General features: G+C 33.6%; 1 protein-coding gene across 1 annotated transcript; it reads right to left on the bottom strand.

The window, feature by feature from the left end:
* Positions 1–1,193: 1,193 nt before the first annotated feature.
* On the bottom strand, positions 1,194–12,959 carry LOC141814810 (pentatricopeptide repeat-containing protein At2g41720). Its single transcript, XM_074702759.1, has 10 exons — positions 12,514–12,959; positions 10,290–10,462; positions 9,981–10,086; positions 7,751–8,860; positions 7,525–7,630; positions 7,230–7,434; positions 6,907–7,039; positions 4,214–4,318; positions 2,668–2,788; positions 1,194–1,466 (listed from the first exon to the last, which is right to left on the bottom strand). The coding sequence occupies exons 1-10, from the start codon at positions 12,946–12,948 to the stop codon at positions 1,429–1,431; spliced, it is 2,532 nt and encodes an 843-aa protein (XP_074558860.1). The 5' UTR covers positions 12,949–12,959; the 3' UTR covers positions 1,194–1,428.
* Between the last annotated feature and the right edge of the window lie 3,135 nt (positions 12,960–16,094).

Raw genomic sequence — 16,094 nt, 5'->3', positions numbered from 1 at the left:
TCCTCCTCTGTCATAACCAACTGTAGTTTCTCGATTTACAAAAAATCCCTTAGGATATGGAGCCATTTCGACGGTGGGACCGATCACTATAAAAAGTTTATCCAATACAGTTTTCCTCCTCCGTCACGACCAATTGTAGTCAGTTTTCCTCCTCCGTCATGATCAACTGTAGTTTCTCGATTTATAAAAAATCTCTTAGGATATGGGGTCGTTTCGACGGTGGGACCGATCACTATAAAAAATTTACTCAATACAGTTTTCCTCCTCCGTCGTGATCAATTGTAGTTTCTCGATTTACAAAAAATCCCTTAGGATATGGGGTCATTTCGATGGTAAGATCGGTCACTATTAAAAGTTTACCCAATATAGTTTTCTTCCTCCGTCGTGATCAACTGTAGTTTCTTGATTTACAAAAAAATCCCTTATCACTACAAAAAGTTTACCCAATACAGTTTTTCTCCTCTGTCGTGACCAACTGTAATTTCTCGATTTACAAAAAAATCCTTTAAGATATGGGGCCGTTTCGATGATGGGACCGGTCACTATAAAAAGTTTACCCAATACAGTTTTCCTCTTCCGTAGTTTCTCGATTTACCTCCTCACAGATGGTCGTGGAATCGATTGTGTGGAGCCGCTGGGGTAACTATAGTTTCTTGATTTATCTCCTTATATATGATCGTGAAATCGATCCTGTGAAACCGCTAGATGGTAGATTTCATCTATTTGCATAAGAATATAAGCACCAACTCTAAAAATTTTGATTTTTATTGTATTTACCTTTTTTATAAAAAAAATTTGCTGAAATTGAGTTGTACTTGCCTCTTATATACTGACTGGACCAGAGATTTAAATTCTGAGGTCACATCCACGAGGAGATAAAGCATTCTGCTCCTTCCTCAACCGAGATGCCGACAAAGAAGTGGCCTTTTAAATAATACATTTGAAAGTTAATATATATCATCTCTATAAAAAATATATATAATTTACATATCACATACATTATTATATTAACATTTCTTTTTTATTTTTATTATTAATACACAGATATTTATTTTAATATTAATATTTATTATTTATGAATTCTATAATCTACTCATTCTTTTTTTACTTTTATTTTATATTAAATAAATATATACACTCATTCACATTAACTGCATTCAAAAAATTATTAATGTGTATGAGAGTACCATAATACTCTTCCATATTAATTACTCTTCCATATTGATTGTAATATTATTTGGATGGATGTTTGAAGTAGATTGCTCTGCATACTCTTATCGTGCCAGTAGTGCACGGCAGTTGCTCTATCCTCTTGTTCTCTCCTTTTACTTTCTTCATGCCGAATGACACCACAGTTCACACACCCACGCGACATACAGATAGTCACATTTTGGCGAGTGATCAAAAATGCGGGCTCAAAATGGAAGATCAAACCATTGACTTTGATAACTTGTCTCCTATTTCACCTGCCAACCAGTGAAAATGGTTAGTATTTTTCAGTAGCAATTTTTAGCAGAAGTGAGAAAAAAGAACTAGATTTAAAAGTACTCCCGCACCTACTTCGCTTTTTCCATGTGAAGATAGAAAAATAAATTTAACAAAAGAACCAAACAAACAAACATAAACACAATTTTCTAGAACTAGATATATGCTCAATGATATCAACATAACACATTCAACAAATACACAAGCATTCTAATTGAGAGGCCTCAAACCAACCAGTAGCACAGTAGATTAATAGCTCTGAATTCCATCGTATTAATGGTGTTATATTGCCATTCACTAACATCCTGTATAATGATGATTTTATACTGCCACAGGAAGATCTCTTGATGTCATTATAAATACAGCTTGAAACTAGTAGATATAGTATGTTCTAGCATCAAGCTTGCAATCAAGACAATTATACAGATCCTATCACACAAAACTGGCTTCATAAGTTAATATATCTTTGGCTCTGTAAGTTAACAGGTTTGTGAATCGAATCAGCACATGATATATGAAATCATGAACTAAACTACAAACTAAACCATAGCAGTTGACTCCAGGACAATCATGGTTAACTGTTGAGGACAGTTCATCAGAAGTTCTGACTAGATAATAAAGAATTAGATGAAATCTAGATTATTTAACTACATAAGCTGATTTATGCAAGGGTAAACATCAACCAAAATTGATATAACGACCTTTTACACCTTTAGTTAAAGACTTGGTTCATTGCACTTTCACTTTCCTCTCTTGAGTAGATAAGCAGTTAAATTAGCAATAAAAGAAAGGATTACATAGATAAATAAATTATAAATTTTGTAAATCAAATGTGCGGATATGCAGCGAACAACCTAACTCCCAAAATGAAGGTGCATCAAAATTCTCCTGTCTATTGTGACAAGTAAGAAGATAACTCTTGAAGAAATTATATTAATTTCACTCTACTTTCTTGTATGGTATCCCATTGAATTCGGCAACTATAGTTTTGTAGAGGTTTCGCTGAATCGCGACATAAAAATATGACTAAGGAAAATCCATTGTTAGTGATGTTGATGTTATTATTGTAGTGTCTTTTCTTGTTTTGTTAAGTATATTTCACTCTTATCATCGAACCTACTACTTGATGAGGAAAAAAATTAAGCCCAAACTAGTATGATTTTCATGTGATGAGTGTAGTACATATTTTCTTTTGAATGAGATCAACGTGTTCTTTGCTATTTTCCTTCCAAGCATATGGAAGAACACTTTGATACATATTCCGTGTTGGTTGAACTCCTGCATCGTCCATCCACTGCAGAACCTGTACAGGAATAACTTCCAATAGTTCATAAATGTGATAATGAAGAAACCTAGATCTACCATGAGACTATGTGAGAAATAAATTTCAAATCAGATTAGAAATTTAGAACCACAAAAGAAAAGAAATTAAAGAAACAGAATATAAATATACATAACATGATTAAGGTGACGGCAGATGAAGATTATAAGAATTGTTTCATGAGTTATCAGACTTAGATAATTCCAGGACCATAAAATGTGACAATCAAACATATGGACGATGGTTTTACTTTTTGAAGTAGCTAAACTGACTTAAAACCAATAGTAAAAAGGATAGAGATAAAGCAATCAATTATATCTAGGGATCCTTTTTCTGAGACCCTAGATAAGGTAAGTTTGGTGATTACTTTTTGAAGTAGCTAAAATGTTTCTGTACCAATAGTATAAAAATAGGAAAGACAGAAATAAAGCAATAATTTATTATCTCTGGATCCTTTTTCTGTGGCCTTAGATGAGGCAAAATTGGGTGATTTGCCATGCATAAATTATCTTGATCGAGAGAAAATACATAAATAGGTCAGGTTAAGGTCTGTGGTGGAGTATTCTTATGTTCTTTTGTTCGTCAATGCAGAATCATGATTTACAAACCATAGCTGCTTGAATTGCCACTTTTTAATCAAGCTACAACTTTTATTCAGACCACAAAAAAGAAAACAAGAAAAAGAAGGGGAAAAACACATGAAAAAGTGGAACCATACTGTAAGCCAGCCTCTCACTTCTTAGTTTCATTAGAATGTTCATGTTTGGCTAGTGGTGGGCACACATCATAATCTAACGTTGAGGATCTAGAAGTACTTGAAGAAAATATAGTGCATCATGGAAGGTAGGTAGCAAAGCATTGAGGAGACACACAATGATTAACAATTGAAGATTATAGATGAAGTTAACATCATAGTTTATTCCGGCACCGTAGCTTCCCTGATCCCGCAGGAGGTCGCCGCGGCCTCCACAACCTCCAACAGGGTCGTGGAGGCCATGGGTGAGTGATTAAAAATTTAGCCTTTAATTAAACTTATATTAATAATTTCGATTAACTTAACTATAGTAGGGATAATCTAAACAAACTTAATCAAACCTTAATAAAATTATCCCATTAACTTAATATATATTATTTATTTTATTTTTAAAAATATATAATAAATTATTTATTTATTTACCATATAGAAGCGCCCCGATCTCATTTTTTAATATTTTATTTTTTTAATATTTAGGTTAAAGTTTTTAGTTTTAATTAATATATTTTATATTTAAAGTATTGAAATCATATCGGCACGGCAAGATACTGTTTCAAAACCGTATTGTTCCGGTTATAAATCGAATTCGATACAGCTTGAGATTTTAAACCATAACTGACATAATATTTGAACAGTTACAACATCAGACATACCTCAACATACATCCTCCATCTTCTAGCTGCCAAGAGATTTCTCAACAAAATTGAGTGTGTTGTCAAGCTAACATTTGAATTTGAGGATAGTATCTTGTAATAAACCTGAACAATGAAAAGAAGAAAGTGTCGATCCCAAAATGAATCAATGAACATTTTAATATGAGGATAGTACAACAACAAGCAAGCAAACTTTTATCGCACTAAATGAGATCGGCTAATGTGAAGATAATATCTTGTAATAAACATAAACAACCATAAGAGGAGTGCAAAACACAAATGAATTCCATGACAGATATACAATTCTACTGTTGATAATATTAAGCAAAGAAACAGATGGTATCTACCATATAATTGATGACTATTAATTTAATATGCCAAAACCAATAAGATGCAGTGTGTAAATTGTTTAGTGCAATCGGCTCTAGGTCAAGGTTGACCTAGGTATGAATTGTGTTTTAATATTTGAGTAACATATTTATTATTGAAACATATTTGGAAGATTGATGGGAAGATTATTGGTATAATCGGCCCTTAGTCAATGTTGGCCATTGAATGAGTCAAGTAGGTCATGGTGATCAGATACTTGACTATGGAAGAAGACTAAGTCAGTCGAGGTTGATGATATACTTAGCAATTGGGAAAGTCCAATAGGTGCAGACATTGGTAAAAGTGCAACAATGGAAAGTCCAACAAGGAAATTGGTAGATAGAGAAGTGCAACAGGTGTTGGCAGCAAAAGTCTACACAAGTCCAGGTGGATTGAATGCCCGATAGATGATGGAAGTATAGGCAGGTTGATGGAGACCGGATGTTTGACAATTGATGGGAATCTAGGCATGTCAATAAGGACTAGATATTGGTAAGTGACGAAAGCCTAGGCAAGTCGATGAGGATTCTCCGTCTAGCAAGTGATAGAAGTCCAAGCGGGTCGATGAGGACTCATAGCAGATCAACGGTGAATGGATGTTAAGCAATTGATGGAAGTCTTGACAAGTCAAGATTAACTAAATGCTAAGGAAAGTTGAAGTCCTAGAGGAGTGAACTCTAAGTAATTGAATTCTTAAAGATAATAAGTCTCTAAGCAAGGAGAAATCTAGAAGAATTGATCTCCAAATAGTGAAAAATTTGACAGGTCAAGGTTGACTTAAGATTGGGCAAGGTGAAATCCTGGTAGGTCGAGGTTAGTTGGATATTGGGCAATGGATGAAATCTTAGAGATAAGAAGTTTCAAGGCAAGTGAAATATTACCGCGCACTAGGCAAATGAAGAAGTTTCAGAGATGTATGGTGTCTTGGTATGGCACCGATTTAACTTGTAGTGTATCTGAAATTAGAGTGTTAGTCAACCGATAAAGTAGTATCAATCGTCTGATGAATCAAAAACAACGAAGTTGTGGTTTGGACGGATTCATGATTTAAACAATCAACTGATATTGTCTAGCAGTCGACTGATGGAATAATTGACTGCACAATCAACTTGGGCAGCAAATAGAACGAACAGAATGTTTCTCGCGATTGATGAAGGGCAATTAAGTGAGTCAGTTGGCTATTAACTTGCAAGATGAGCTAGAATCGAGCCATTGACAAAAAAGCTACTAAGTAATGGCAACCTAACATCGGTCGACTGATAGTAAGGGAGCAGTTCACTGATTAACAGAAATCTAGACTAGCAACATCCTTATAAAAAGAGCTTCAAGATAACATTTCAAGGGTGCTCAAGTAGTGCTTCATAAGAGCTTCTACAAGGATTATGAAAGGACCTGACTAAGGTTCTAGTGTTCATCCAAGCAATGAAGAAGAAATAGATTTGCAATCAAGAAATAACAAGACAAGCATTTCATTGTATGATTTTTCATTTGCATTATATTTTCATTTTCATTTATATTTGTTTGTATTGTTGTAACTTGAATAGATTTGTAAAAGATTTCTCCACCTCCATAGGATTTTTGAGATCGAAAAAAATAGAGGTGATTCTAGGAGTGATCCGACTTAAGGGTTAGAGGTCCTAGAGTAAGAACCAGGGTTCCGAACTATGTATATGATTGTGTTTAAATTCTTATTCAAGTTATTATTTTGTATTCCATATGACCTTGAGGTCACAAGTTCGAGTCGCGGAAACAGTTTCTTGCAAAAATACAAATTAAGATTGCGTATAATTGACCCAATGTGGTTCAACCCTTCCTCAGGACCCCACACTAATAGGAGTTTCATGCACCAATCTACCTTTTTTTTTGTTTGTTTGTATTCCACTGTGCTAACTCAAATTATAGATGAAAGCAAACAAAATCAGAGTGTCTACCCTTTAGCTGCATCCAATGGTCCTTCATAAATAATTACATGTGCATGGGAAATATGCTATAGCAAGTGTACATGACTACTCTTGCCTCATGTCAAGATCTTAGGATTGGGAGTCATGCAAAGCCCAATAGGAGAAATAACCATGTTTTTTCTTGCATGCCTAAAATTCAAGTCAAAACAGCCATTATGGAATTAGATGGGTCTATTGAAATGGTAATAATATGATCCGAGCATGATTAACAGTCTGCCAACTGAGATGGTATGACTCTTGCTAATCAGCTAGAAGTCTAGAAACTAGCGCATGCAGAGTCCATTAACTTTCTAACTAGCAGCCAAAAGTTTTGTGATCATAAAATGAATCATCTGAGAACATACACAGAAGCATGCAAGTTACCTTCATCATAAGCTCTATTTTTCCACTCTTTCCAATGAAATGCAGAAGCTGATTTAGAAGGCCAACTGAGATTGATGAGAATGAGGCCTCCATATGTTCAATTGCTACAGTTGCTGCTTTCCAGTCTCTTAGCCTAAGAAAAGATAAAGTTAATTATGTTAGTGCACTGCTACTTGCCAGTAGACTACGTATATCCATTTGAATCGTACTGATTCAACCAATAACAACTTAATCTGAATAAAACAAGTAATTTTGCAATTATAATGGATGTTAAAAAAATACCAGTAAACTACTTATGGCTTTAACAATGTCAGAAAGCTTACATGCTGCAAGAATAAATGACTGCAAAGGAGGCACTAGAGTTCAATGAGATGTGTTTTTCTTTCATAATCTCTGCCAACTGAAGAACCTTCTCTGGTTGGCATCCCATGTTCAGTGCTTCCATCATGGAAGAACATAGAATAGGATCCGGCTGGACGTCATTTTCTTCCATGTCCACAAACAATGCCCAGGCCTTTTCCCAGTTGCCTAAAAATAAAATGGTTCTAAGGTTATAATTAGCTGGAAAAATTAAATTAAAAAATGTAGTGTCTTCAAGCCCATTAGTGCATAAAATACCTGCATTAGAATGTGCATGAATGATGGAAGTGTATGTTATAACATCAGGGAAACAACCAGATTGCTTCATCATATTAAAAATAGATTCAGCCTTTGTCAGTTCACCCTGTAAAGAAATTGTTCGAAGCATGTCATATTATGTAAGCAAATGATATCTTAATAATAAGCTAAGACAGTTTTTCTCTCACTCTCTTTTTTTTAAGGCTTTTCAGTTAGTGCAAGTTACCTGTTTACTGTATGAATGGATCAAAGATGAATAGACCTCTTTGGTAAATGGGATTTTAAGGTCCATCATCTCATTGAAAAATTCCATGGATTCGGCATATTTTCCCAACTTGCAAGATCCATTAATTAGTACATTGAATGTAACAGAATCAGGTTTTACATCATTTTCTCTCATTGTCCTATACAAAGATACAGCTTTATAGTATTCCTTAATACTCATATAGCCACCAATTGCTGAGTTGTATGCCACTGTATTTAACTTAATGCCTCGTGACCTAGCTGCTGATAGTACAGAGTCAATGTTTACAAGCTGCTCAGATCTGCCACAAGCTGCTAAAAGTGTGCTTATTGAAACAATATCAGCTTGAACACCATCCTTTTCCAAAGCATGTAGCACTTCTACAGCTTCACCCAGAAAGCCTGAAGATCCATATGCATCAATCAATGCATTGTAGCTAACAATATTTGGCTTCAGTGAATTTTTCTTCATTGCTTCAAACACTTCCCTAGCTTTCTCAGGTTGTCCCGATCTACCATAAGCATTAAGTAAGGAAGTATATGATATGACATCAGGTTTTAATCCATCTTGTTTAAGCAACTGAAAAATGCCTAATGCCTGTTCGTGCATCCCATTAGAAGCATAGGCACCAAGAAGTGCATTATAAGAGACAATATTTGGTTTTATTCCTTCAGCAAGAATCATATCAAACACCATCTTGCAATTATCAATTTGTCCACATAATGAATATGCATGAATGATGCAGGTAAAAGTAACTATATCTGGTTGACATTTTGCACCTTTGTGTCTCATTGAGTTAAAAACATCCACTGCTTTTCCAAATTGTCCAAGCTTTACAAGGCAATGTATAACTATATTAAGAGTGATGGTATCGGGGCAAATATTTGTTTCTTTCATTAGATCAAAATAAGCCAGAGCTTTTGAATATTGAGCTCCTTTTTTGAAAGCCGATAAAACAATGTTGTGAGTCACCAAATCAGGCCCAACACCATTCTCTGTCATTTTCTTGCAAATTTCAAGAGCTTCCTTCCAGTGGCCACCAGATCCACAAGCATTAATCAAATTATTGTATGTACTTCTGCTTGGAGGTATCTAAATGTAGCAAATTGAAATGATATGAAGCAAATAAAAAAACAGAATTAAAAATACAAAACTCTGGAAAAGAAAGACGTCTAGAAAATACAACTTTCAAAAAGACAAATATTAATGCATGCTGTTGAAAATAAACTCAACTAAAACCTAAGAATGGTAAAATTTAATAATGGTAAAATTTAATAATGCTAAATTTTATTTTGTCTGCTCATACGTTTATCTTTTTGCACAATGCCCATAGAATTTCAATATTGATAAAATACCTCAAGATTCTACAAACCATCATCACTATGATGGAAATTCTGTCAGAATAGTTAGTGGAAGTGGAACTGCATGTGGGAACACGCACATGCACTTGTTAAAGATGGTGAGAGAGACAAGAGTAAAATAAGCAATATACCCCTTTTATTAGCCTTTTATTCCTCAACCATGGAATGATCATCAAAGTTGGTTAGCCTCTTAAAGTAGTAAGGGATTATAGAAGAGGTGGATTATCTATTTACCATGCCTCTCTTGACATATCTCGGACATGCGTGACACGTGCTATCAGATGGCACTTACATCAACATTAGTCTAATGGACTTTGGTTAGGCAATCGAGTATGGAGGACAAATTCAAGAAATATTGTCATCATACTGAAACTTCAAAGGAAATTTCACAAGTTTAAACTCTAAGGGGCAAAATGAAATTCTCCCATCACAATATAACAATGTTGCTAAATGTAAATGCCTCATAAGAACTACAATTTCAAAATTTGGAATTGAAGGATTGTTGTTCATAATCGAGAACTGCCTAAAGGGCAATACTTTTCATGTCACATGTCTCAAAAGCAGATAGACCAACTGATATAGGACGTAACACAAAATGCACAAAGCCAGATTATTAATGGTGACTCGTCTAGCCTTTTAATCATTAAAACCAAGAAAGGTTCCCCTTTGACATCAGCGAAACCTGAAAGGCTCACTCAATATCTTAAATGTCATCTATGCAGTATGGCTAGCCACAGAGACAGCAAGGTAATCCCAGTTGAACTAGCTATCACAGATTAACCCATGAGATGAAGTTTAGATAATTACACAACAGTACTGTAATGCTTTTTTAAAAGTTGCATGGTACTTACAGCAGCCCGAAGCATATCTTCCATGATATTAATAGCCCAACGCCACTGTCCAACTCGACCATGAGCATTGATGACTGCATTATAAGTTTCAGTATCAGGCTTGCACCTGATAAAGAAATAGAGAAGTTTACAGTTGTCATTCTCAAATTAAGAAATAAGCTTCAACATGGTCCAATGAACATTTATAATTCTACCACACTGAACAAAATAATAATCAACACCTTGTTGTTTATTACTTAATTTGTTTGTTCACAAAGTAAATGCTAAAAAATAATGCTACTTTCAACACAGCAATGCTATCTTAGTTACCTCCATTTTTGCATCTCAAAAAATAAACCTCTTGCTTCATCTGTTCGATTGTGTCTGGCATGTAAATGTATAAGCATATTGTAGATGTCATTTCGAGGACAATAATTTTTCTGAGTTTTCATCCAGCGGAACACGTGAACAGCATGAACAAGTGAACCAGTACTAGATATTTCCTACAACAAAGAAATAGCCAAATGTTAGAAAACTTCTCACATTTCACATCATTTACAAATTGTGCCCTCAGTAAGGCATGCTATGCCCATTTGTTATGCCCATTTGTTCTATGCCAATGGGTATGCAAAGTTGCAAAAGTAGGCATGGTCAAAGGCATGATGTGGTTGACTTTTCTGCCATCTTCAATCAGTAATATAAGATTCTGCATCTTATATTATTCCTTTACTCCTTATATTTATCACAGTGAGTTTTCCTTAAGTTAAAGGGAGTAGTCTCCAAGGAGGAGCCATTCCAGATTGGGTTGTCCTCCCCGTTCTGTATTTAGGTAACTTTGAAGTGCAAGTTAGAAACTGAATTCCTGAACTTGAGATCCTCAATCATTGATGACATTGCACAGACTGTACCACAAATTTAGTGTGGTTAAGCTAATCAAGAATTACAATCATAGAAAGAAACATCTTTTTCTTTAATTAGATGCTTATCGCACATTATTATCTTCAATCAAGATCAAAAAATTACAAAGAACTCACTATTACTCCCTTTTCCTAGATCCAACCCTTCTTTGTCTCACCAAAAAAACATAAAAAAACATAAATGCTGAACAATAAACACGTGACTTCTTCCAGGTTTCACCAAAGCTTGGGGCAAGCATTTTAAAGCTGAAAATATATTCTTCCGTAGTTGACGTACGCACAAGTGTGGACATGTGACCTAAGGGACATTATGGAATAATAGAGGAGGTCCTTGGTAGATCAAAGACTGATATTGTAGAGTCTTTATGGTACAAGGATGACATCAGAAATGCTCTCAATTGATCCTGAGGTGGAACAGAAAATGAGCAAGTGATATCAACATGCCCCCAAAGCTTAAGGAACATTATACGTCATGTTGGTAGAAGAAAAACCAAAAAATAGACTTGGACGAATGGATCATGAATTTTGGACGTTCAGATCAAGAACTCCTTGGAGAGGTGTCTTAATGGTATACAAGCTGGGAATCAAAGTTGCGCAACTTGGAGACAATAAGGTGCACTATGAGAATCATGTTACCCAATAACATAGTGCAAACTGTGGTTGAGGTTGAACATGCTCTAGACTTGGAGACATCCTTGGCATTTTTTAGTGTTTGCTGTTGAGGGTTAACAATGTTGCTCTCATGGACTAGTCTTGAAATTTCTAGGGAGACTAGGTCTTGATGCCAACCATCATGACTCAATCTTCATTAGCAAAGAGGAGGATGGTGATCTACGTTTGGCATGTTATGGAAGAGGAGGAATGCTCATGAGGAGATTGTTGAGCGATGACACATAGATCTCATGCAATGCTAGGTTTAAGCACTAGAGAAATCTGGAAAAAAAAAAGAAGTCATGTTAGTCTTTGGTGGATAGTAACTCCATGAATTTGTGCTTAGTCTCCATTGAATGGATAATAATAATTAATTAAACAGTGTTTGATTAGCACGAACCATATTAAATTCTCTCTGGGAATTATTCTCTGCTCAATATCACCAGGATCAGTAAGTTCAAATTCTTAATGCAAGATTACAACACTATTGAAAAACATTATAAAAAATAACCTTCTTCTTTTGATGATTTTATATTGTCTAAGAATTTTACTTTAACCTAGACGTGCTAAATTGAGGTACTTTTTTTCTTTAACCGTGTGAAACTCACAGAATGAGACTGCAAATTCCCTTTTGACAGCATCAAGTATAGCTTAAAGAATAATCTGATAGTAAGTTTAGATAGATTATATATCAGCATCAAATTGATCATCTTTAAAATGCAAGTAAGTTTAGATTGTTCTGTCTTCCCAGCCTATGATTCTCAGGTTATACTGAAAATTTAGATTTGACAACCATAGTTCATATTCAGTAAATAAATAAAAATAATATTGCAGGCTTAAAGATGCCGGACCAAGCCAATCCCACATCGTGAAGTATTTAGTGTGTTACAAGAAGCTGTTCTGACACATATGATTCCTTTGCGGTAAATGAAAGGAAAAAAGAAGAAGAAGAAGAAGAAAGCGACACGAAGCAAAACAGCGAATACCCGAATAAGAAGAGGGAAATTTTTCCTAGCGAAGCGGCCGGCCCAGCGGTTGAGTATGCCATCGATGTCCTCCCAGTGGTCGAGCTCCAACACTTGGTCGACGACCTCGGAGAGCTTCCAATCCTTCTGCCAGCGGCTGCCCTCGACGCGAAGCCTATACCTGGCGGGGATCTCGTCCTTGCGCGCCCCGGCGACCTCGATGGAGACGCGGCGCTCGCCCTTGTCGTAGTCCACGAACCCCACAAGCTTACGCTCGTCCCACCGGGATCCATTCTTCCGGTACTGGTGCTGCAGCCGCTTCTTCGGAGAGCGGGAGGAGGGTTTTATCCAAATCGTGCGCTGCGGACCAGGAGGTTTCGCGAGGGAAGTGGATGAGTTCGGAGGAATGGAAGGGGAAGGCGAGCTACTGCTGGCCGTGGCGGTTACGCCGGCCATGGATGGGGCAAGAAAGGCGCCCCTAATTTTTATCTGCTGAATAAACACTTTTATATTAAAAAAATTATGATCAAAATTATTTAATTTTAAAACTATTTTATAGTGTAATATTTATTAAATTATTATACCTGCTATAATTATTTTAATATAATTTTAATCAAGCTTAAAATGCTGAAATGATCCTGGGCAGTTTCATGAAAGAGCATTATTCCCATTTTCATACCCCAAAGTATTAAAATTCAAAAGATAAACTTGTCGTAGTTTTAAAATTTATTAAGACAATAGAATGAAAGAACTTGGACTTACTTGGAAATAGACTTTTTTATGTTTCATTTTGAAATAATTTCTAATGTTAATTTTCTTTTTGAAAAAGAATTGGATTTACTTGGAAACAGACTTTTTTTATGTTTCATTTTTAAAATACAATTCAAAAATTAAAACACTTATTAATAATTTCTGATGTTAATTTTCTTTTTGAAAAAGAAATTGACAAGAGTTTTTTAAATCTTTTGAGAAAAAAATCATTTTTATTGGACAATCAAAAAGATATTTTTTTTATTTATTATTAAAACAGTATGTCATTGTTCTATTTTTTTTAAATATATCTTTATTTTCAATGTTATTAGATAATTAATTCATAATTACTATCAATATTTAAATTTAATCAATATTAATAATACTAAATTATATAATATAAATAGTAATTATATTACAATATAAAATATTTTATTTTTTTATTAATATTAATTAACATTATATTATAATAATTATAAATTATAGACATTATGAAATTTATCTCTAATCAATACTAATTGATTTATCAATTATTGAGTAATAGTTGTTATAACTTATAATTATATTGAAATTATTATTTTATATTATAATATTTATGGACGATAATTAATATATTATTTAATGATAGTAAAAAAGTGTATTTTTACTATTTTAATATTGAATTTTATCCAAAACTTTTAGAAAAAAAATTAAAAAGGCATCCACCATTTCTCAAAATGTCATATAGGCATCCATTTTTCAATTAAAGTCGAATGAACGTCTCATTTAAAATGAACGACCTAAAATACTCTTAATGTATGACTGATTAAAATTTTATGTATTTTTGAACTGAATTTAGAATCTAGGATTTGAACTAGGACTGAATATTTGGTTAAAATCGAACCGAATCAAATCAAATAAATCAAAATTTGAATAAATTATTTTTTTTTACTAAAACGAATCGACCAAATTTTTTTAATAATAATCGAATAAATCGAACCGATAAAATATCAGTTAATTTGGTTAAAAATTGAATTAACTGATTTTTCTAACCTAAATAAATTAATTCAATTAAAATGATGATATCAAATATTTTAATCTTCATTCAATCAAATAAATGTAAGTAAATAATAAAAAAGTAATGAAATAAAAATAAGAATATAATTTATTATTTTTATTTTTATTTTTATTTTTATTTACTTTGATAATTTATGGAGCTGGGATTGAGATTATAGATAGATAAGACATAGCAAATTTTTAACCATTTTCCTTTCCTTTCCGCATGGGTAAGGTAAGTAGTTTATTTCTTTGATTTTCAAGTTCAAATAAAATTTTGTACAGAAATATAATTTTGATTATGATTGACGATTCATTCACAAAACATTATTTTCTTCTAAATGTACAAGCAATCCATCCAGCATACGATAATATTCGACATATAATATAATACAAAACTTAAATATAGATGTATGGAAAAAAATCTCCCTGCTCATAGGATTAAAGAATGATAAAGAAATATTATTTATTTGCTCAATAATATTGGATAGAATTTTATAAATCTCATAAATTTGTATAAAAAATTTGAGTTTAGCAAGATTCGGATTTAGATTTAATATACATAACTCATTCACATAATTGAACAGTCACAAATTACAATCTCACAAGGGATAATTTTAGAGAAAATTATGAATTAGAAAATATCATATAGTAATTTGTTTGTCTTAAAAATTACTAACAATTAGCATAGAAGGTTTTAAATAAAATTATAAATGTTATCCACTAATATATTACAGATTTATTTGTTTGAGACATACATGAAACTTTAGACAATTGTTGAAAAATTTAATAGACAATCATTTGATTAGAAACATCAAGATAAAATATTAATAATTTGAAGAGCATCTTTTCAGGTAAACATTGGAGAGCAACTTTTCAACCCAACATAGTCATGTGTATCCTTATCAATCCTTTCCAAATCAACCTGCATTATATAAATCAAATTGCATAAGATTCACAATCACTGTCACATATTTATTGAACAAGATAATATGGATAAATATTCAAAGTTTAGCACAACAACTTAAACCAATGAATACAACAGAGCTGGAGCTTCAATTCCAACAGTAACACTAACATCTAAATCCAATAGATTCAATTGAAGCCAATGAACTGAATAAGAAACTACTTGCTATTGAAACTCAATTGAGAATTTATGAAGAACAGGTCAGTGAGTTAGTAACTTAGAAGGATAAACTGGAAGAGGCTCTATTCAAGATGCAGGATTTGGAAGGACTGTTTGAGCAATTGAAAAACAAGGCTAACAGTTTCCAAACAGAGAATGAAGGTTTAGCAAGACAAATCATCAGTCTCTCTGAGGACCTTGGGGCATGCAAGACCAAAATTAATGATTTGCAAATAGCATTTGATGCAACCATTGCAGAGAAAGAAGATTTACTAAAGCAGCTCCATTCTTTGAAGAAAGAATCTGATGATTTTGTGCAACTACTTAAATTTGAGAAAGACCAACTCAAGTTGCAGGTTAGTGGATACATAGTGTCTATTATGTACAAGGGGTGCTCTCAATGCTATCACACAGACCAAGCTACATAGAGAATCTAACACATGAATAATTTTTATAGGTTAGCTCTCTTGTGGAAGAGAGCACATTGCTCAAAGAAACTTATGAAAAGTTAAGGAATGAATGTGAAACATCTAAAGCACAACTAGAAAGAGAACTGTCTGAACAAAAAGTGAAGGAAGAGTCTCTTAATTTCATTGATAACCTTAGAGTAGAGTTGGCAGCGAAGTCTTCTGCAACAACGGGCTTCTGACCTTGAAGAAAAGCTGCTCTTAGCTGAGAAAGCTATGATGTC

Source organism: Curcuma longa, chromosome 21 (genome assembly GCF_044706935.1).
Source record: "Curcuma longa cultivar G26 ecotype Majalengka, Jawa Barat chromosome 21, ITB_CL_G26_1.1, whole genome shotgun sequence".
In the NCBI taxonomy this organism is placed as follows: domain Eukaryota; kingdom Viridiplantae; phylum Streptophyta; class Magnoliopsida; order Zingiberales; family Zingiberaceae; genus Curcuma; species Curcuma longa.
This window is presented reverse-complemented; position numbering and strand designations above follow the sequence as displayed.